This window comes from Panicum virgatum, chromosome 1K (genome assembly GCF_016808335.1).
Source record: "Panicum virgatum strain AP13 chromosome 1K, P.virgatum_v5, whole genome shotgun sequence".
In the NCBI taxonomy this organism is placed as follows: Eukaryota; Viridiplantae; Streptophyta; class Magnoliopsida; order Poales; family Poaceae; genus Panicum; species Panicum virgatum.
In genome coordinates, this window is record NC_053136.1 from 51,474,161 (window position 1) to 51,495,600 (window position 21,440).

The 21,440-nt window shown below is 47.6% G+C and overlaps 1 protein-coding gene across 6 annotated transcripts; it reads left to right on the forward strand.

The window, feature by feature from the left end:
* Positions 1-981: 981 nt before the first annotated feature.
* LOC120641834 (transitional endoplasmic reticulum ATPase homolog 1-like) lies at positions 982-18,288 on the forward strand. 6 transcript variants are annotated; one of them, XR_005662438.1, is made up of 24 exons: positions 982-1,665; positions 1,774-1,898; positions 1,971-2,065; positions 2,139-2,369; positions 2,803-2,890; positions 3,165-3,216; positions 3,932-3,997; positions 4,641-4,801; positions 4,895-4,965; positions 5,154-5,345; positions 5,432-5,473; positions 6,365-6,472; positions 6,696-6,785; positions 6,903-6,978; positions 7,553-7,649; positions 7,760-7,829; positions 7,941-8,117; positions 10,121-10,243; positions 16,972-17,055; positions 17,202-17,378; positions 17,466-17,604; positions 17,714-17,773; positions 17,856-17,927; positions 18,023-18,288. XR_005662438.1 is itself a non-coding variant. In XM_039918110.1 (24 exons), exons 1-24 carry the CDS (start codon positions 1,214-1,216, stop codon positions 18,134-18,136), a joined length of 2,970 nt encoding a protein of 989 aa, XP_039774044.1. In that variant the 5' UTR covers positions 1,075-1,213; the 3' UTR covers positions 18,137-18,288. The 6 variants fall into 6 exon arrangements, 5 of the variants coding, with proteins under 5 accessions (XP_039774054.1, XP_039774062.1, XP_039774078.1 ...); XM_039918110.1 differs by having other exon boundaries at positions 1,075-1,665; positions 17,194-17,378; XM_039918132.1 differs by having other exon boundaries at positions 1,312-1,665; positions 1,987-2,065; positions 17,194-17,378.
* The last annotated feature ends 3,152 nt before the right edge of the window (positions 18,289-21,440 follow it).

Sequence of the window (21,440 nt, forward strand, 5' to 3'; positions counted from 1 at the left end):
TTGTTAGTCTAAAATTGCATTTAGTTGAAAAACAAGGTTATTTGTAGTCTAATGAGGTAGGATTTATAGCTTTTTAATATCCGTACTATCAATGGGTTAAAAAAATATACCTTTTGAATGGAATGAGAGGTCTCCTTTATTTATCCTTACACTTTCATCATATCTTCATTAATTATTAAGTACTACGTGATATACATAAACATTGTTTATTGGATTGAACTTGGGTTTTTATATAGACTATGCAATTTATGTATTATAAACTTATATTATGGTCTATGCAATTTAAGTTATTGTGATAAATTTAGTTTTCATGCATTTTATTTGTGATTTCATGTGACAATATACTTTTGTTATGAATAATTTGTGTGTAATATATTTAATATGCATTGTACATTGCAATATACAATAGATACAAAAAAATATTCTATTAAATTATTTAATTCTTCATATGTTTGGAGCATTTGTAGTCAAAAAATGACATTTTCCACCAGAAAGTCCGGAATTCCGCCGGAAAGTAGCGGAATTCCGCCGGAAAGTAGCGGAATTTCGCCCGGAATTTCCGGAATTCCGTTTTTTTAAATTTGAATTCACATTCCGTTCGGAAAATGCGGTTTTCGGCGGAATTTCGTCCGGAATTCCGTTTCCGGTGATCGGCGGGATTCGTAAAAAAACGAAAAGGTGAACCCTGGTTAAGCCTACACTCTAGGTATCGATTCCGATCTCCCGGCTCGTGACTGACCTGACCGTGTATGAGTTTTCGTTTCCTCTCGCTTTTCTGGGCCTGATAGTGAGTTAGTGACGTGTGGGCCGACCTTGGTGTCGCGAGATTAAAGGTCGTGGGCCAACGATAAATGGCCGCCGAGGAGAGGATGGGCTGGGGCAAATATTTTCTTTAGCAAGATGGACATAATTTTCCATCAATCTGGGCCAAAGGTCCACTCCTTTTCCAATGGTGTCCAACTAGGGCCCAACCCAGAGCAGGTGCGGCAAGCCGTGAGAAGCGGATTAGCCGAAGCCTGGAGCGGAGCGGTGGTGCCGTGGCATCTCCGTCTCCCTCCTCTCCGTCGCCCGCCACCGTCTCCGCCGCGCCACCCGCAACCCTGCTCCGCTTTCGTTCCAATCCTCCCGCACCACCTACTCTCGCCTAGCTCCCATCCACATGCTCAAGCAAGCGATCTAGGCCGCCGCCATTTGGGTCCCGGAGCCGCCCGAGATGTACCACGCGATGCGGCTGCGCTGCCTCCTCATGCACCCGCCGCTGTGGAGCAGTTCTAGCTCTCTCGGCATCTCCGCCAGCGGCATCAGCGGGGGTTGCTTCGTCAGGAGGTTCAGCGCGGTCGGGGCGCCGCGGCCGCACGGCCCGTCCCGGCGGCTGTGCAGGTTCTACAGCTCCAAGGGCGGCGTCGGCAGCGCGGAGGCGCATGGGGCCTCGGCGGCCTCGTCGGCGGCGGGGAGCAGCGGCAGGTGCATCGAGCAGGAGCACGCGCGGCTCGGGGAGAGGGACCAGCAGGAGTGGCTAAGCGGCGAGAGGTTCCTCACCGGCTGCAAGCGGCGGGAGTTGCCGTTCCTCACCAGGCGGGAGAGGTTCCGCAGCGAGTTCCTGCGCCGCGTCGTGCCGTGGGAAAAAGGGACACTCTCGTGGCAGAATTTCCCGTACTACGTCAAGTGAGACGCGCACACCATCTGTTCGACGTTTTGTTTGAACGAAGCTAACATTAGCCAGATGACAACTAACTAGTGGATGTTCGCTTGTTCCTTTTTTTTTATCGCAAGTGAGAGTGCGAGGCAGCTGCTGAGTGAGTGTGTGGCGTCCCACCTATGGCACAAGGGTGTCACGTTAGAGTATGGCTCGCGGCTGGAATCCTCAGGAGGGAGGATATTGCTCCAGAGCTCGCCAGGTATTAAGCAGTAAGGAGGAATATACTTAGTGTCGCTGTAAATGCTTGGGTTGTGAGATTTGTTTAATGCAGGAACTGAGCTTTACAGGGAGAGATTTGTTAGAGCTCTTGCGCATGAGTTGCGAGTGCCGCTACTGGTTCTGGACAGCAGCGTTCTTGCACCATATGTAAGATACTGCATGTTTACAAAGTATAAGGCGTGTTGCAACTTGCAAACCTAACATCTCAAGTGACTCGCAGGATTATGGGGAAGATTACTCAGAAAGCGAGGTGGAGGATGAGCATGCTGAGTCCGAGGATGAAGGCTCAGAATCTGAAATGGAAGATGAAGGTGACGAAGATTGGACAAGCAACAATGAAAAATCTGGTGAAAGTGATGATGAGGATGCTCTCAAATCTGTGGAAGACCTGAAGAAGTCTGTAGATGACCTCAAAAAGTTGGTCCCTTGTACTATCGAGGAATTCGCCAAGGTGATCTATTCTTATATCTGTCCAATTGTATAAAAAGTTACTTCTCATGTTTCTCAAACACATGTTTGGTTCTGTGTTCCGAAAAGCTTTCCTGTTTATGTACATAAAAAAGGGGATATTGTGCCCCTTTGATATCTTTGTAAAAAGAATGGGGTGTCATAACATTAAACATCTCATGGAAAGTGAGTTTTAAATGAAAGGAAAAATACAATTGATAAAAATAAACTGCTATACTACATGATGTTTGAGAGAACTTTTGTGAGTGTTGTGTCATGATTTTTTAAAGCAGGCTTAGTTTTTGTTTTGCTCTCCCCTTACTAGACCGAAGGCAAGGACAACCAACATTTTCTTTTATATACGCTTGTTAATGATATTCATTATTCATTATGTAAATTTCGTGCTTATAATTCTCTTACCCCCCTTGTTATTCTAGAGAATTGTTGGTTCTGAAGAAAGTACAGCATCAGACTCTTCTGAAACTCCTGAGTCACCAGAAGAAGAGAAAAGGCCTTTCCAAAGGGGTAATTTCTCATGGTCCTTTTTTTTATTCCCTTTGGACTTGACTAAAATTTGTCCTGACCACATGGCATTGAAAAATAAGCTGCTACTGGTTGAACTTAACCCTGACTGCCGGAGCATATTTGAGGCTTCACCGCTCTTTACTGGCTCCACTTTGCACATAGCTGCATGAAGTTAAATCTGCTTCATCTAAAAATTCCTTGGAATTGTACATATAACTTTTGGTCTTTGGATTTTGGAGTTTCAATCTTTTTTTTTTGTAATACTGTTTTGCAGGAGATAGGGTCAAGTATGTTGGGGATCCTGCAGTTTCTGAAGCAGATCAGAGGTTATTGTTGGATGTTGATTCTCTTCCTTCCATTTTTTTCCTGCATCATGATAAACTTCTGAGTTCGATTTAAGTGTGTACTTGTAGCTGAGCAATGCACGTTTAGATGATAATGATTAGGTGCTACATTAATTGTAGTAGAGCTATCAATTGAGTGATCTATTTTCACTAAAAAAAATTGGCTGCGCTAAAGGTGAATAAGGGAAGCATTAACAGCATTAATGTTATCTATTGTTGAAGGAAGGTGTGACACGAAAGAAACAGGAACCCTCTAATGCAGTCGAATAGATGGATAAGATTTTCCTTTTTTAGATTAAGGTTGATGGATGTAAAGAACAAAGCAACTGATGTGTTTCATATCAGTGTAGATCTTGATCTGAGTTAACTTAACAGGTTCTTAGCTTGGCGCCATGACTTGGGTTTTTACTCATTTATCTTTGTTCTGTTAGTCAAATCTTAAACAATGGCGGTTGATTTGGGTTTGGTCTTATGGGTGTGGTTAGTTTGTCTTTTGTACGAGCAAGTGAGCATGCATGCATGTGCTGGCATTCCTGCATAGTGATATATTTTCTCCACCATATTTGTGAAACTAGGAAACACACCTCTGTTCTGGTTTCATGAATGCTTTATATCACAATAAACTAACTGTAATTCATGCTAAAGTTCAACTTCTTCACATACTAAAACTAACATGTACCATGCATGGCATACACAGGATCATTTTGGGGAAAATCCCTACTCAAGATGGCTCAAGAAATGCCTATACTTTTATTAGTGGCAGGTAGGTGGATATATCATTCTTACATGCAACAGGATAAAATGGTTTTGAACCATACCTAATTCTAGTTCTAGCCTCCTTTTGTGTTGTATTTCTCCATGTCAACGTTAAAAACGTAATTGTGATCTTCTCTGTATCCATAGAACTGTCAATGTTGTGATGAAGATTTGGTTACGTTTGTAGCTGAAACATGCATTGTTAGTAAAACAAGAGAACATATTATGGGACTGAATAATGCCCAACAGTTTTATTTGGAACATGCTGACTGATTAATGCCCAACAGTTTTATTTGGAACATGCTGAATATCTCATGAATTTACCTTCCAATTTGAAAATTATGATAGTCTAGGAATGGAGTCTCTCTCATAGGCAAATAGTTATGTAACTTTGCATTCTAAATTTGAGTATTTTATGATTTTGAAAATTTGCCCTGGTGAAATGTGCTGGCAAATACCTGATTGTGATTGGTTAGACAATTAATTCTCTATCTATACTGTTTTTTGTGAGCAAAACCCTTTGCTGTTGACATTTCTACTGTGGTTGCTTAAACTTGCACAAACAGACCCACATTTGCACTTATCACTATGTCTAAATAATTACCCCTGTAGATTATGAAGAGGAACATTTCTAATGCTATTAATGGCAGGGCTTTATCAAATGGACAGCGTGGAGAGGTATATGAGATCAATGGGGATCAGGTTGCTGTCATATTTGATCCTCCTACACCTACAGAGAAATCACACGATCACGATGAAGACATAACTAGCAAGGAGGAAAATGCAAAACCAACTATTTACTGGGTTGATGGTATGCCTCAATTCTGTATCACTGACAGACAAATGTTTGTATTAATCTGACATTTCCAGCATCTTGATTCTATTTGATTTCCTTGTTCCTTAGCTCAGGATATTGCGCATGATCATGATACTGAATCAGACGATTGGCATATCGCACTAGAAGCACTTTGTGAGGTGATTTATCAAAATATATGTTGACATGCATGTTTCACATAAGTTTTGAAACATGGTGCTTTTCATATGTATATGAGAAACACTCACTACTACTTGTTCCAATCCTCCATTATTGCCATTGTGTTGTCAGTCTCATTCAATACATTTCTTTCTATATGGACTTGCTGAATGAACTTTTTTCTGGGTAGGTTCTGCCATCTCTAGAGCCAATAATTGTCTACTTTCCAGACAGTTCCCAATGGCTATCTAGTGCGGTTTCAAAATCAGAACGCAGAGAGTTTGTGGAAAGAGTTGAAGAAATGTTTGACCGACTTACCGGACCAATTGTATTGATATGTGGGCAGAACATAATGGCAGCAGCACCCAAGGATAAGGAACATGTAAGATTTAATAACTCTTGCTTCTGCTTAGTTTCAACTTACGTAAGCAATTTTTAAGTTCTTATGCATGTTATGGACATGTACAGCCGGCACTGATGTTCCACAATCTCTCTCGTCTATCGTCACTGGTAATTGTTTTATATTGTTGAAAATGTTTATTGTCTGGCATCTTTTTGTTGCAACCATGATTTATTTATTTATTTTCCTTTCATCTATGATGCAAATCTATATGTTATCTCTTCAGTATGTTAAATCATGTTTGAATAGATTTTACAGTTCATGTGTCAAGGGTCCTGGTTGATTATTTCCATTCTTTTGGTAATTAATTCACGAGCTTTGCATGCTTAAATTTTTGATCCCATTTTGCATTGCAAGTGGTCCATAAAACACCAATATTCAGTTCCGTTTTATCAGTTATCAGTATTTTATTTGCAAATGATGAATAATGATACATGTTTTGCATTCCGTGGGTAGAGAATTAGAGAACATGGATCATTATTCAGACATTGTTCATGCCCGGTTGTAAGGGCTATTTGGTTTGGTGACAAATCTGCCGACCCAAACCTTACCAGAGTTTGTCAATGACAATTTTTTTCACCAATTTGGCAACCAGTGGATTGCCAAACTTTGGCAAGGAAAAGAACTAGAATTTTCAATGGTGAAAAAAATCTTACCAAAGTTTGATAGCAAACGAAATGCTTGCCAAGATTGTCCAGCCTCACAAAATTTCAGTAACGCAAGCATCGGGAACCTTTTTCATAGAACCAAACAGCCCTTAAGCACGCTTGATTTAGCCTCAATGAACTCGTAATACCCAAATGAAAACTACTTATTAGTTCCTCATTAGTTATAGTTTGCATAAATTGTGAAAGCTGTATATTTAGCCTTGTTTTGCTTTTCTTTTTTACTATTTGAGAGATCCACTTTCTTTTCAATATTGTATATTGAAGCTTTAAGTTTCTCTTTTGAATTCTCATATTACACAACTAGTATGACTCATTTGAAATGTTTCTATGCAGCCATCACCCCTGAAGCGGCTGGTAGGGGGCCTCAAGGGACAAAAATATTCAAGGTCCAGTGACATATCAAAGCTCTTCACCAATAGTCTCACTGTTCCTCTTCCAGAGGTTAGCATCTCTCGCCAATCCAATTTGCAAAGGAGCACTACCAAAACAAACTTTTAATATCACTCCATCTGTCCATCAGCATATGATGATGAGATGCCATAATGCTGCCTTTTGTTATACAGTCAATAATTGCAGTGCTAGCCCACATTTCAATACAAGTGCCCTGTAGCTTTAGGCAGGCACAGGGTCCCTAACTTTTTTTTCTTATTTATTTTACATACAGGAAGATGAACAACTACGAGTTTTTAATAACCAGATCGAAGAGGATAGGAAAATTATCATTTCAAGGCATAACCTTGTTAAATTACACAAGGTTTGGATTCAGATTTTGCGCTTCCCAGTTCCCATCCATCTCCTGCATGCTTATGCAGGTTGCCACTTCTCTATAGTCTAATGTGGTTCTCCTGCAAACCATAATTGATTCATGCAGGTGCTTGAAGAGCATGATCTTTCTTGCGTGGAGCTTTTGCATGTGAAGTCTGATGGTGTTGTTTTAACAAAACAAAGTATGTATACTCAAAATTTTCAGTCCACGCTTGTGCTGGAACTTCATACATATGATATCGGTTGATAATTTTGTTACTATTGCAAGAAAATTTTGGAGGGAAAAAATTGTGTGAAAAAATATAGGATTTTTTACTAACTATTTTGAATATCCTTATTTTGTTTTCGGGTTTAGTGCTTCTATGCCTGTTCATTTAAAGTCGTGAACTACTAATGTTACTAACTTGCAGTGCTGCTAACCCTCATCAACCGTAACCAACTGTACCTTGCATTCTGGTTTCACCTAGTTGGCAGTGGCAGGTTTGGGGCTGGTTTCCTGGACTAGAATCCTGATGCCATATTAAAGTTGATATTGACACATGTGGAAAGGCCGGGTCCGGGATATTGTAAAAGCTATAGTTGGTTGGGTGCAGATAGGAAAATATTAAAAATATTCATTTTCCTAATTTTCTACTGCAAAAGTGCACATGTTGAAAGAATGAAGTAGGATTAAGGATTACTTTCGACAGGTTTCCATTGCCAGTGTGGAGTACGTGATGTGGGATGAGTACTCAATGAGTTTTTTGTTCATTGCAGAAGCGGAAAAGGTCGTTGGATGGGCTAGAAGTCACTATCTATCATCAACAACTCTTCCTTCTATCAAGGGTGACAGGTTAATCATTCCCCGTGAGAGGTACATCTGCTTCACATTGAATATTTTTTAGGGAAACATTCAATATTGTTTTGGTTGTTCATTTTACTTTGATTAGTCCCTTATTACTATTGCTTTACATTTATGTGTAGTCTGGATATAGCAATCGAGAGACTAAAGGAACAGGGTATTACAACTAAGAAATCCTCTCAAAATCTAAAGGTATTCATTCGTTTATATATCCCATAATGTTAGCTTCTCTTCAACGTCTATCATTTATCTTAGCTACTTGCCCTACATGCCTATCCAAACTCACAAGTTTCCTTACTTCAGGTTTTGGCTAAAGATGAATATGAACGCAATTTCATTTCCGCCGTTGTACCTCCGAATGAAATTGGAGTGAAATTCGATGATATTGGCGCACTTGAGGATGTCAAGAGGACATTGGATGAGCTTGTTACTCTTCCTATGAGGAGACCTGAGCTTTTTTCGCACGGAAATTTGTTAAGGGTATGACTTGCTTTTCTGCTGGATATCATTTTTGCTTCACCTTTTCTCCTAGAAATATCATGGAACCCTTAGTATGCATGCTTTATTATAGATAGAAACATAAGGCTTTATATTAAGACGAACTTAGGTTAGGTGGGAAGGAATTAGTTCTTGCGGTCCTTTTTTTTTGCCTTTGATATATTTTTTCTTGAATAAGCAGTGTATCATTTCATCAGTTATCAAGTTTGCCTTGATATTTTGAAAGGAATACTTCTAAGATGCTGTTGCTTTAGCATTCTTTTTTCAAGCTTCCAGAAGCATGCTTCATAACTGAGTTTAAGGCTATGATATGGTGTTAGGGGTCCTGATGTAATTGATTTTGTTCTGTGTATGTGGTTGCCATAGCAGGGAAAAATACAATAACAAAGACTGCCTGCTTCTTGTCATAATAGTCCTATTCCCGTTCACACGGCACTTTTGCAGCATCTTTTTGCAGTAATACCAATATTACTAATAAGTGTAAGCATAGTTTGTGGATACATGCAATATGTTCCAATAGCCTATAGCTAGTTGCATGTGATCCACTATTGAACATTGGACTATCTGTTGAAAATTAATTACTGAGCCCTTCTTTTGGCAGTAGTCTGTTATCTTTTCTCTCTCTTTAACATGGGGAGAGACTCCGAGCTGGGCATTTTTAATTGCAAGACAGTAAGGAACCTGGCTGGCCAGGAAAGTTCTTGAAACCAGTTTCTTAGGGGCCATGGTGTCTGTCCTCTCATCTGGAGGCACTAACCATCCAAGCTACTGCTCGATTTAAATTGTTATTATTTTATAATATGTAACTGCATATTAATTTACCCAATTGTATTTAACACTAGTTTTTATTGCAGTTGCTTTTCAATGTGAAACTGAGATTAAAGCATATAAATTTCATTTTCATGTAGAAATAAATTTTAGTGTCCAAGTCAGCCAGATGAACCAAACACAGAGAATCTTCAATTCAACTAATTTTTATTCTTAGATAAACTGTTTCATATATTCCAGAATGTGGAAACTCTACAATTGAAATACACTCGTTATTCTTCTTAATATATTGATGCGCAGTTCTCCTGCGCGTTCGAGAAAAAAAAATACACTCGTGTTGCATGTAAACAAAATGTGGAGATTTTGCGACTAAAATCTTCACTTTCATGGTTCTTTTGACAGTTTGTTTCTTGAGCTCCATTCTCTAAATGTTGAGTTCTGGATGTTCTATCAATCGGCCTACTTCTCAGTTCTCGTATTTGTCTTATTAGAAATTGCGCACATTCAAATTTGTCTTATTACAACAACAACAACATAGCCTTTTTTCCCAAGCAAGTTGGGGTAGGCTAGAGATGAAACCCGAAAGAAATAAGTTCAAGGTTCAGGCACATTGATAGCTAGTCTCCAAGCGCTCCTATCCAAAGCTATCTCTTTAGAGATATTCCAATTCTTAAGGTCTCTCTTAACCGATTCATCCCACGTTTAGGTCTACCTCTACCCCTCTTTACATTATCGACCCGCTCAAGAACCCCATTACGCACCGGCGCCTCAGGAGGCCTTCGTTGGACATGTCCAAACCATCTCAGCCGATGCTGGGTAAGTTTCTCCTCAATTGGTGCCACTCCGACTCTATCCCGAATAACTTCGTTCCGGACTCTATCCCTCCTTGTGTGCCCGCAAAACCACTGCAACATCCGCATCTCTGCTACACTCAGTTGCTGGACATGTCGCCTTTTTGTAGGCCAACATTCAGCACCGTATAGCATCGCCGGACGAATTGCTGTCCTATAGAATTTGACTTTTAGCTTTTGTGGCACCCTCTTGTTACAAAGGATGCCAGAAGCTTGTCGCCATTTCAACCAGCCAGCTGAAATTCTATGCCTAACATCTTCATCAATGTCGCCATCCTTTTGTAGCACCGATCCTAAATACCGAAAAGGACTTGTGTCTTATTGCTTTACTGAATTTCTAATAAGGACTTGTGTGGACCTTCTCAGCCCTGTAAAGGTGTTCTGCTCTTTGGGCCTCCTGGAACAGGAAAAACACTATTGGCAAAAGCACTTGCAACAGAAGCGGGAGCAAATTTTATCAGCATAACTGGTTCTACGCTAACATCAAAGGTAATTTGATTTGACCTTTGTCCTTTCATGGATTTTTTTCTAATTATTTTTTGTTCATGTAATCATAACTGGTTCTACACTAACAGCAAAGTAAGATTCTTACTACTTGTCATCGGAAGTATTTTTTAACATAAATATTGGTTCTCTCAAAGTTGAATTCCATACGTTTATGACATCTAATTGAACAATGAAAACACCATTTTTGTCAATTTCATACAATTGTGACATGTCTAACTCAAGAAGCCAAGGCCATCTGTGGTCAATCGCGCATCAAGATGTACCAGCAACAAATATATTTTTATACTGTTGTACTAGCTGTAGGAGAGAATAAGGAGAGAATAATGCCTGTATTCCTCCAACCCTAGAAGGGTGGGTATATATAACACATATACATGGGCCTCTAGATGGACCTCTATACACATGGGCTCAATATACTCCAACACCCCCCGCAGTCTGAACTACCGGCGCAGCGGTGTTCAGGACTGGACAACAAGAAAGCTGACACCCCCCGCAGTCTGAACTACCGACGCAGCGGTGTTCAAGACTGGACAAGAAGAGAATACAAATAGAGTACAAAGGGCAAATACCCCCCCCCCCCCCGCAGCCACAACTAGCCACCGGCTACGTTGAGGCTGGATCGAAACTCCGAGAAGGTCGAGGAGGGCAGCCCCTTGGTGAAGATGTCAGCAAACTGAGAGGTAGTCGGGACATGGAGTACGCGAACATCGCCGATTGCGACTCTGTCGCGCACGAAGTGTAGGTCGATCTCCACGTGCTTCGTCCGCTGATGCTGGACGGGGTTGGTGGAGAGATACACGACGCTGACGTTGTCGCAGTAGACGAACGTGCTCTTGGCGAGCGGGCTGTGGAGCTCCGCCAAGAGCTGTCGTAGCCAGGACGCCTACGGTACGCCGTTAGCGACAGCCCGGTACTCCGCCTCGGCACTGGAGCGAGAGACAACCGGCTGCCGCTTGGACGACTAGGAGACCAGGTTGCCGCCCAGGTAGACGGCGTAGCCGGAAGTGGAGCGACGAGTGTCTGGGCAGCCAGCCCAGTCAGCGTTGGTGTAGACCACCAACTCAGCAGTGGACGAGCGGTGAATCACCAGCCCGAGGTCCACAGTGCCACGGACGTAGCGGAGGAGATGCTTCAGCGCAGCAAGGTGTGACTCCCGGGGATCATGCATATGGAGACAGACCTGCTGGACAGCGTAGGTGAGGTCCGGCCTGGTGAAGGTGAGGTACTGCAAAGCACCAGCCAGACTCCGGTAGGCAGTAGGATCAGCCACCGGATCACCCAGATCAGCGGACAGCTTCGCCTGAGTGTCGACAGGAGTGGAGCAGGGCTTGCAATCAGTCATCCCAGCCCGCTCCAGGATATCGAGTGCGTACTGCCGCTGGTGCAGGAGAAGACCAGACGGGTGAGGCTCAACAATGATGCCCAAGAAGTGGTGGAGCCGACCGAGATCCTTCATAGCAAACTCCTGCTGCAGAGAGGTGACGACACTCTGAAGCAACCGCTGACTAGAGGATGTGAGCACAATGTCATCAACGTAAAGCAGCAGATAGGAAGTCTCATCCCCACGGCGGTAGACGAAGAGAGACGTGTCAGACTTGGCCTCGGTGAACCCCAAAGTCAGCAAGAACGTGGCGAACCGAGAGTACCAAGCCCGAGGAGCCTGCTTCAGTCCATAGAGAGACTTGTTGAGCCGGCAGACCATATCCGGACGACTCGAATCCACAAATCCCGCTGGCTGAGAGCAGTAGACAGTCTCTGACAGAGTGCCGTGAAGAAACGCATTCTTTACGTCCAGTTGGTGCACAGGCCAAGAGCGCGGAGCGCAAGCGAGAGGACCGTGCGCACCGTAGCGGGCTTCACGACTGGGCTGAAGGTCTCATCATAGTCCACACCAGGCCGCTGAGTGAACCCCTGGAGAACCCAGCGAGCCTTGTAGCGCTCCAGTGTGCCATCAGCCCGACGCTTATGCGTCCAGATCCACTTGCCAGTCACCACATTGCAACCAGATGGACGCGGCACGAGGTCCCACGTCTGGTTGGCAAGAAGAGCAGCGTACTCTTCCATCGCGCGACGCCAGTGAGGATCCGCCAAGGCGTCGCGGACAGAGGAGGGTACCGGAGATACCCGCGGCTCTCCCTTGGTGGCGGAGAGTCGCGGCCTGAGACGCCATCCGCCGAGTCACCATGGGATGGATATGCCGAGGATCCCGATGGATGACTGGCGGGTAGTAGACCTCCGGCTCCGCTCGAGAGGGAGCCGGAGGAGGCGGCGACGGCTCCGGCGTCGCAGGAGCCTCCGGAGCAGGAGGCGGTGCCGAACGACGCTGGTACACCTGCACCGGCGCAGCGTACCGCTGCGGTGTCGGGGTCGGCGCCGAGCGACGCCGGTACACCTGCACCGGCTGAGCGTACCGCGCAGGTGCAGGTGAAGGCACTGGGGCCGCGCGTGGCGCAGCGGGAGACACCGGGTCCGCGCGCGGCACGACCGAAGGTCAGGGTACCGCGCGTGGCGCGACCGCGGGCACCGGGGCCGCGCTCGGCGCAGCAGGGATCACCGGAAACGGTGCCGACGTGCTGGGAAAACCTGCAGGAAAAGGACAGACAGGTAACGGTGGCTGAACCACCGGGTTAGTCTGAAACAGAGACTCCAGCTCGGGGTCTGAAGAAGGTGTGGAGGAGGTAGAGTAGGGGAAATCCGACTCGTCAAAGACGTGTCGGGAGATTAGAACGCGGCGAGAAGTGAGATCAAAACATCGGTACCCCTTGTGGTCTGGGGAGTACCCGAGGAACACACAACGAGTCGAACGGGGCGCCAGCTTGTGAGAATCGGTGGCGGAGGTGTTAGGGTAACACGCACACCCGAAGGCCCGAAGGTGGTCGTAGCGAGGAGGGGTACCGAAGAGAGCGTTGTGCGGAGTGGGAGTAGGAGAAGCAGTGGACGGAAAGCGGTTGAGCAGGTAGGTGGCGGTATGGAGGCTCTCAGCCTAGAAGCGCGGGGGCAGAGAAACCTGGATCAGAAGGGTGCGCACGACGTCGTTCGTCGTGCGAATCATCCGCTCAGCCTTGCCGTTCTGAGGAGAGGTATACGGACAAGACATACGCAGCTGAACACCCCGAGACAGGAAGAAGGACCGGGAGGTGGAGCTATCGAACTCCCGCCTGTTGTCACACTGGATGGCCTTAACTATGAGGCCGAACTGAGTGGACACCCAGGCAAAGAAGTGGAGGAGGGTGGGGTGGGTCTCAGACTTGGCCCGCAAAGGAAAAGTCCAAGAGTAATGAGAAAAATCATCAACAATGACCAGATAATATTTATAACCAGACATGCTGAGTACAGGAGATGTCCACAGGTCACAGTGAATCAGATCAAAAGCATGCGTAGCATGCGAAGAAGAAGAAAACGGAAGTCTAACATGACGACCTAACTGGCACGCATAACAGAGGTGCTCAGCAGGAGCCTTAGTACATGGAGCATCGGTACTACGGCTGAACTGAGCCAAAACGTCGTGGCCGAGGTGACCAAGCCGGTGGTGCCAGGTGGTGGAAGAAGGCGTCACGGCAAAAGCAGCAGACGAAGAAGGCGAGGCAGCGGAAGCAGGAAGCCGAAGGGTGTAAAGGGGCCCCGGGCTGTCACATCGGAGAAGAGGACGCCGGGACATAGTAACAAAGTTTCTGGGTCGACCGGGTCGAGGAACGGGGTCGAGGGTCGAGGGTCGTCATTTTATAAAATTGTGGTACGAAGGGGTATACATCTATGGAACGATAAATTATTATGTGGGACGCGACCCTGATTCATCGGGGTCGATATCTTCGGGTCGATAAAGACAAAAACTATATATGTGCTACTAATGAAGAAACTAATCTGCACAAGCATATAAGAAACATATAAAAGAGTGCATTTAAACCATGCTACACGTACTCAGCTCATTGTCTAACAAAAACCACACCAATCCACTGTCCTTAACCTCCATATCCCAATTAAATCTGCTAGCAATGGGGCTGCGACCCCTTTCAAACCGGGACACGATCCAACCTTGAATGGGACACTGACCCTCTTCGACCCCGACCCTCGAATCGGAACGACGTTCCTGGGTCGTGGGACGAGGCATCGACCCCGAATCCTGTGACTATGCGCCGGGAAGCCGAATCCTTCACAGTAAGACCAGAAGAGTCAAATTCGATAGAACAGGAGTTGTCAGCAGTAAACTGGCGCATAGAAAGAAGGTTGTGAACCATTCGAGGAGCAACAAGAACATTAGGAAGACGAGGAGCAGAACCCACGGCGGTGACAGGAAGGCAAGACCCATCACCAACCATGATAGAAGAAGGACAAGAGGAGTTTGGGGGTCGGACAGAAGAGAGGATACCAGCATCAGGAGTGGTGTGGAATGAGACACCCGAGTCGGCGATCCACTCGGTGCTGGCCGGCGGCGTCAGTCCCATGGTGTTGAAGGGCTGCGCCAGAGCGGCCTGGTCCCACCCCCGGCCAGGTCGGCTGCTGGCTGGGCTGAGCTGGCGGGGTCCAGGACGGCGCGAAGAGTGGAGCAGCACCAGTGAACATGGCCGCCGGCTGGAGCTGAGGACGAGGCCCCCCTGCCGGACCCTGGAACGGCCACATCGAGATGCGCCCTGACCATGGGTTGCTGAAGGATGGCCAGGGCGTACCTCCAGGGGCAGGGGCAGGAGCGGGAGCCGGGGTCGGCACGCCACCAGTGCCACCACCACCACCCCGTCACCGGCGACGTCCATGCCCCCCCTCCTCCGGTCTGCCCGGTGGGAGCAGCACCAAGGAGGGAGGTGGCAGGAGCAGCGGAGGAGGTCGGTGGAGTAGCAATGAGCGCGGCGGGGGTGAGCGAGGACGATCCGGGTGCGAGACCCCTGGTGATCTCCTCAAGGGCGAGGTCGTCCCGGACCTGCAGGAAGGTGGGGAAGGGCCTCTGGCGGGCGATCCAGCCCTTCAGGTGGTCGTAGGTGCTGCTCAGTCCTCGTAGGACATTGAGCACCAAGACCGGATTGGACACCGGATCCCCGAGGTCGTGAAGAGCATTGGTCATGCTCTTCATTCGCCGGCAGTACTCACCGATGGAGAGGTCCCCCTTCACGAAGGTGCGGAAAGTGGCGTCGAGCTAGAGGGCGCGGTACTCGGCGTTGTCGAGGAACTGCCCCTCGAGCGCCACCCAAGCCTGCCGCGCAGTGCCGCCGTGGGTCCTGACGAGGTCCTGAAGATCTAGGGAGATGGTCTCGAAGATCCAGGACATGGCGACGCTGTCGAGGCGCAGCCACGCCACGTCCCGCGCCTCGATCGGCAAGTCGACGAGGACGTGGTCGTCGAGGGCGTAGCGGCGGAGGGTGAGGAGGACCTGGTCCCGCCAGCGGCCGTAGGAGGAGGATGCGGGGTCGAGGAGGACGGAGACCAGGGCCCTGATGTTCTGGACGCCGGCTGCCTGGAGGTGGAGCTGGGCGACCATGTGGTCGGTCGGGTCGTACTGGGCTCCAGATCCAGCTGGCGGGGCCTGGTGGGAGGAGGAGGCGCCGTGCTCGGGGTCGACTGGCTGGCCGGAGGAGATGCGGAGGTAGCGCTCCGCCTCGGCGACCCGGAGAGCGAGGGCGTCGGCCGTGGCGCGCTTGCGCTCCCAGGTGAGGGCTGCCACACGGACCCGCTCCTGGGCCGCCGAAGCCTTCGACTTGGCGGCGAGGAGGGCCGCGGCGAGAGCGGCGTCGGCCTGCTGCCCTCGGAAGGCGGCGGCAGAGAGCGGCGTGTCCATGGGAGGCATCCCGAGCTCGGGCCACGTGGGATCGGCGACGGTGGCAACGGCGGGCTGCTTGCCGGCAGCGACCGCGGCGCGGTGAGCGGCGGCGGCGGCGGCGACGTCGGCGGGCCCACCCGCGCCCGCGCAAGGGACGGCTTGGGTGGCGGCGGCGGCAGGCCCGATCTGGGCGGCGGCGGCGGCTGCAGGCCCACCCGCGCCCGCACCAGGGTCGGGCACGACCTGGGCGGCGGCGGCGGCTGCAGCCCCGGCCTGGGCCCCGCCCGCGCCTGCGTCCGCGCCAGGGCCAGCCTAGGCGGCCAGCGCAGCGGCAGGGCGGCCCCAGGCGGCGGTGGCGGAGCAGAGGAGGATCCGGCCCCGAGCAGAGGAGGCGCGGCTCCAGGCCTGGGGAGGGCAGATCCGGCGGCGGCGGCCCTGCCCTGCTCGGGATCGAGCAGGGCCTGGGAGGCGGCGGACCTGGCAGGCCATGGCGCCGGCGGAGAGAGAGGGGAAGGAAGGGGAAGGAGGAGAGGGGAGGAGGAGGAGGGGCCGGCGGCCGGCCATGGTGGCCGGCGGCGACGGCGGGCTGGAGAGTGGAGAGAGGAGAGGGAGGAAACCTAGGCTATTGATACCATGTAGTAGAGAATAATGCATGTATTCCTCCAACCCTAGAAGGGTGGGTATATACAACACCTATACATGGGCCTCTATACACATGTGCTCAATATACTCCAACACTAGCAACCAAAGAACTTGCATGATCTTAACCAAGATGATCATTCACAAGCGCTATCCCAACCAAAGAGCTTGCATGATCTTAACCAAGATGATCATTCACAAGCGCTATCCCAACCAAAGAGCTTGCATGATCTTAACCAAGATGATCATTCACATGCACTATCTCATGCACATATGCTAGCTCATTTTTCAACCAAGTACTCCCTTAATTTTTTTTCTTAAACAGTGGTTTGGAGATGCTGAGAAGCTTACAAAGGCCCTTTTTTCCTTTGCGAGTCGACTAGCCCCCGTTATCATATTTGTGGACGAGGTACGTTTACTAAAATGAAAGAAGAAACAAGTGTTTATGTACTCTAGAACCTTGTTCTCATTACTTGGGCTGAAATTGGGACAAGGTTCAACATATGATGGTTTTGCATGACCTCCTGGTATAACACGGTTGTTATAGGTTGACAGTTTACTTGGTGCAAGAGGAGGTGCATTTGAGCACGAAGCAACAAGAAGGATGCGAAACGAATTTATGGCAGCTTGGGATGGTCTCAGGTCCAAAGAAAGCCAACGGATCCTTATTCTTGGTGCAACAAATCGTCCATTTGATCTGGACGATGCTGTGATACGGCGTTTACCTAGACGGTAACAACTCAACCCTTGTTACTGCTTCTGACACAGATTTAAGTTATGCTCGTCTAGCAAGATATTTATCAATTCCATGGTCTCCAGGATATATGTTGATCTTCCAGATGCACAGAACCGAATGAAGATTCTCAAGATTTTACTTGCTAAAGAAAAGTTAGAATCTGATTTTCAGTTTGATGAGCTTGCAAATGCCACAGAAGGTTATTCAGGGAGTGACCTAAAGGTACCAAACTTGAGAAATCATTATATTTTCGTTTCCTACAATGCAGAAGGATGAAATTGTTTGTTCTCTTTTCGAGTCTTATGCAACCATTCACTCTTCATGTCTGCAGAACCTATGTGTAGCTGCAGCGTATCGGCCAGTTCATGAACTTCTAGAAGAAGAAAAGAAGGTGCTTATGCTCTTCTGAACTGTTAAACATGCAAAACTTTCTTTGATCTTTTGGTTCCTGATATGATTCCCATCTTTTCTAGGGAGGTGCGAGTAACGAAAGCAGTTATTTGAGACCACTTAAATTGGATGATTTTGTACAAGCGAAAGCTAAGGTATCTGTAACCCAACCCTGATAATTTTTATTCTATTTTAACTCTTTATTTACTTACTTTTATTTTATTTAACTCTGGCTATTTTCCTAACTCAGGTTAGTCCGTCAGTTTCTTATGACGCAACAAGTATGAATGAATTGAGGAAATGGAATGAACAGTACGGGGAAGGTGGCAGCAGGACGAAATCACCCTTTGGGTTTGGCAACTGACATTGCAGTTGGGATTTTCCAACCCTGTATCATCTGTAACATCTATAGATGCCTGGTTTAGCATAAGGAAATCAGTCTATTTTGTTTTCACCTAGAGCCGTGTATACAAATAACAAAATATCTAATAAAATGCCAATTTTCCCTGCTATCTATATACCAGAAGCTGTACAGTCAAAATAAATCATCTTAGAAAATGATGCAATGAGCTACAAGCTTCGTCGGATGAACATTAGGCCTAGCAAGATCTAAGTGACTCCTGAATTTTTCGGGCTCTATATATTCTAATTTTAATCCTCGCTCGGTATGGAAACTTCAGTGCATTGCTTCTTCAACGTAGCAGTCGATGGCTCGAACCAAATTGAAAGACAACTTCTCAAAAAAAAAAAAATTGAAACCGAATCTGAACTATTTCGGCCACATGAGTCTGTATTGTTGTTTGCCATCCTATTTAAGGAGTACAGGTTGGGAGACCAAACAACTGACATAGAACTGAACTATCATCTGAGTCGTCCGTGATGGAGATTGAGAAGACGAGCCCTCAACATTTAATTTTTCAGATTACGTCCACGCAAAGCGAGTAGTTGGAACAACTGAACGTGGATTCTGCAAATCGCATCGTCTCAGGCCGCAGCACCAGCACCACACGAGCCCCATTCCCCAAATTCTTGGCCACAGCATTTGGGGAGCACAACCATTGATGCTTCAGGGGCAGGGGCGCAGGGCCAAGGTTTCTCTTTCATTTTTTTTCTCGCGTCCGGGGGCAATCAATCAATCATGCAAGCAGTGGGCACACCATGGTACCACTTGCTATACTTAAGGTCGATATACGCACTGCTGCAAGTCGCAGAACTGGATGTTACAGATTTAGTTTGGGTCATTGATTTGTGGGTATCGAACAACTGTTCACGATAAAATTCAACTAATTATATATACATTTTTTTAGTAAATGACTTGGATCCGTCGTCTTCTCTATTACGATTAGTAGACGCTCGTGACCGAGTGGGCTGACCATGTGGACTCCGGTCCTGTTTAGTTCTAAATAATGTTAAATCTGTAGGACCGTCTAGGAGTAGATCAGAAGGGATTTTTTTATTATCTCACATACCTTTCCACCACGGTTGTTCACCTCACTGGTTCTGTCGATGGAGGCTGCACACTGGCAGCGACGAGCGGTGCAGAAGTGGCGACGCGGCGGCGACAGTCGAGGACGATAGCAGCGTCGCTGGTGGACGAGCGTCGCGGGTCAGGGGCGTCGGTGATGGCGTGGTGGTGGTGTCAGCGTGGTGCAGTGGAGTGACGTCGCGGTGGTGACGGCGCTCCGGCGATGGCATGGTGGCGCTTCCTGCCGCTGCAGCCTCCCTCTCTGATCGGGTTAGGGTTTTGAGGTGGGAAATAGTGGCGGCAGGCGAACCTCGTATACTGAGCCGTCAGTCCCCACCTCCTCTTTATATGCTGCGCGACGGGGCCCTCCAGCCTCGTCTTGGGCTGGGCCCCCGATCAGGGCGTGAGGTCAAGGGACCAGTTGGCCGTTGGGCCAATTGGTGGAGATCAATTCCAACAAATAAGTCACCTACTTATAAGTCCGGTGACTTAAAACAAGTGATTTATAAGTTAGGGGTGTTTGGTTGTTAAGTGACTTAAAATGTGTGGGCCCCATATGGAAAAGAGGGATTTATAAGTTTTACGTTAGGGTGGAGCTGCTTAAAACTTATAAGTTGAGATGACGTATAAGTTAGGATTGTTTGGCAAATTAAGTCATTTTTTTCACTTTTTAGCTTATAAGTTGGTGACTTATTTAGAACCAAACAGGACCTCACATGGAAGTTGAAAATGTTCATACCGCTCAACACATGCTCACACATGTATGCTGAAAATCCCCAAAAAAAATTAAAGTTTCTCTGTGGCGAGTTGTGAACAATATCATGGCCACAGTGGCGAATCTAGCTGATACATGTAGGAGGGGCTCATCTCACTTTCTATTATTCTCCCTCCCCCCTCTTGTTAGTTCTTTAATTTCTTCCCAATTCTTCCCAAAAATAATTGGGTCATTCTTTCTTGGGGGGGGGTAGGTCACCCTTTAGATCCGCCCTTGCATGGCCACAAGATTAAACAAATGGAAGCGTCGCCTAGAACATGAAAACTATGTAATTGTATGGTCTGGAGAATAAATCGGAGTTTGGAGCTGTGGTTTCCTGTGGACATGCGAGGAATCCACGTTCAGCTTTGAGGAAACATTAGTCATTACCAGATGAGAAGCAGTTCTCGTATAATGGGCCGGATTGGCTACTCGTACTACTAAGTTGCGTCAGCTAAGAGGTGACAGAACTTTTTTTTTTTTTTTTGCGAAAGGGAAGGTGTATGAAGCAACAGTGCAGTACAACCCCCAGTTACAAGCAAGACCCCGGAGAAAAGGAAAATTACAAATAAGGCCCTAGAACTAATGTTCTTCTTCCCCGTCTCCAGGAGCAAGCTCGTCATCTTCGGCACCTCCTTCCAGATCAGCATCCCAAAGCACATCGAAGACACAAACGTTGTTGAACGGCCGCAGTAGAAGCATATGACCAGGCACAGCCTCTCGTACACGAAGAAATCAGGTGCTAGAACATGGCCATCTTCGATGCCCTTGTCGACCAAATCATCCGCCACCGCCAACCACGAAGCTGACGGCCGGAAAATGCAGCCGCAGTCGTCACTGACGACCCGGCAACCCATCCCACTGCAGAGAAAAACGATTCCCCCCCTTTCGCAAAGGAAGAGAAAGCAAATCTCATCCCTCCATCACCGGAGATGGGAGCTCCAACGAAGAACGCTACCCGGCCACCGGATCCGAAGGAGAGAAGACAAAAGCAAGGGAAGGCACACCTCACGGGCCGACCGTAAAGCACGTCGCCGCCAGCAACAGCCCGGAGTAACAAAAGCATCGCATCGCCGCCGTAGGGAACACCTACCTCGACGGGGAAGAAGACCATCCCCCTGTCAGAGTTTATTCGCCGCCGGAGCCGCACCGCAGCCGCCGCTCCCGGCACCACAAGCTCCACCATCGACAATGATGGCGAGCACCCTAACTACCCTAGATCTACACACTACCTAGGAAGTATAGACAGCCGGCGGTCGATTCTCACGCCCTTCTTCTTATCCGGCGCCGGAAAGGACACCGGAGAAGGAGGCCGCCGGAATCGGCGGCGCCTCCCTGTCTCCTCTCTCTTTACTGTAGCACTCGAGATAGGGAGAGAAGGCACTCTGTACCCGCCAAGAGGTGACAGAACTTATAGCACTTACGTTGTGGAGAACATGGTCAATGCGA

Excerpts from the sequence above, each read along its gene's own strand:
- LOC120641834 (XM_039918110.1), top strand. The coding sequence starts at position 1,214 with ATGTACCACGCGATGCGGCTGCGCTGCCTCCTCATGCACCCGCCGCTG. Across the intron at positions 7,830-7,940 it reads AATCCTCTCAAAATCTAAAG|GTTTTGGCTAAAGATGAATA; the intron begins GTATTCATTCGT and ends TCCTTACTTCAG. Across the intron at positions 17,774-17,855 it reads TTCTAGAAGAAGAAAAGAAG|GGAGGTGCGAGTAACGAAAG; the intron begins GTGCTTATGCTC and ends CATCTTTTCTAG.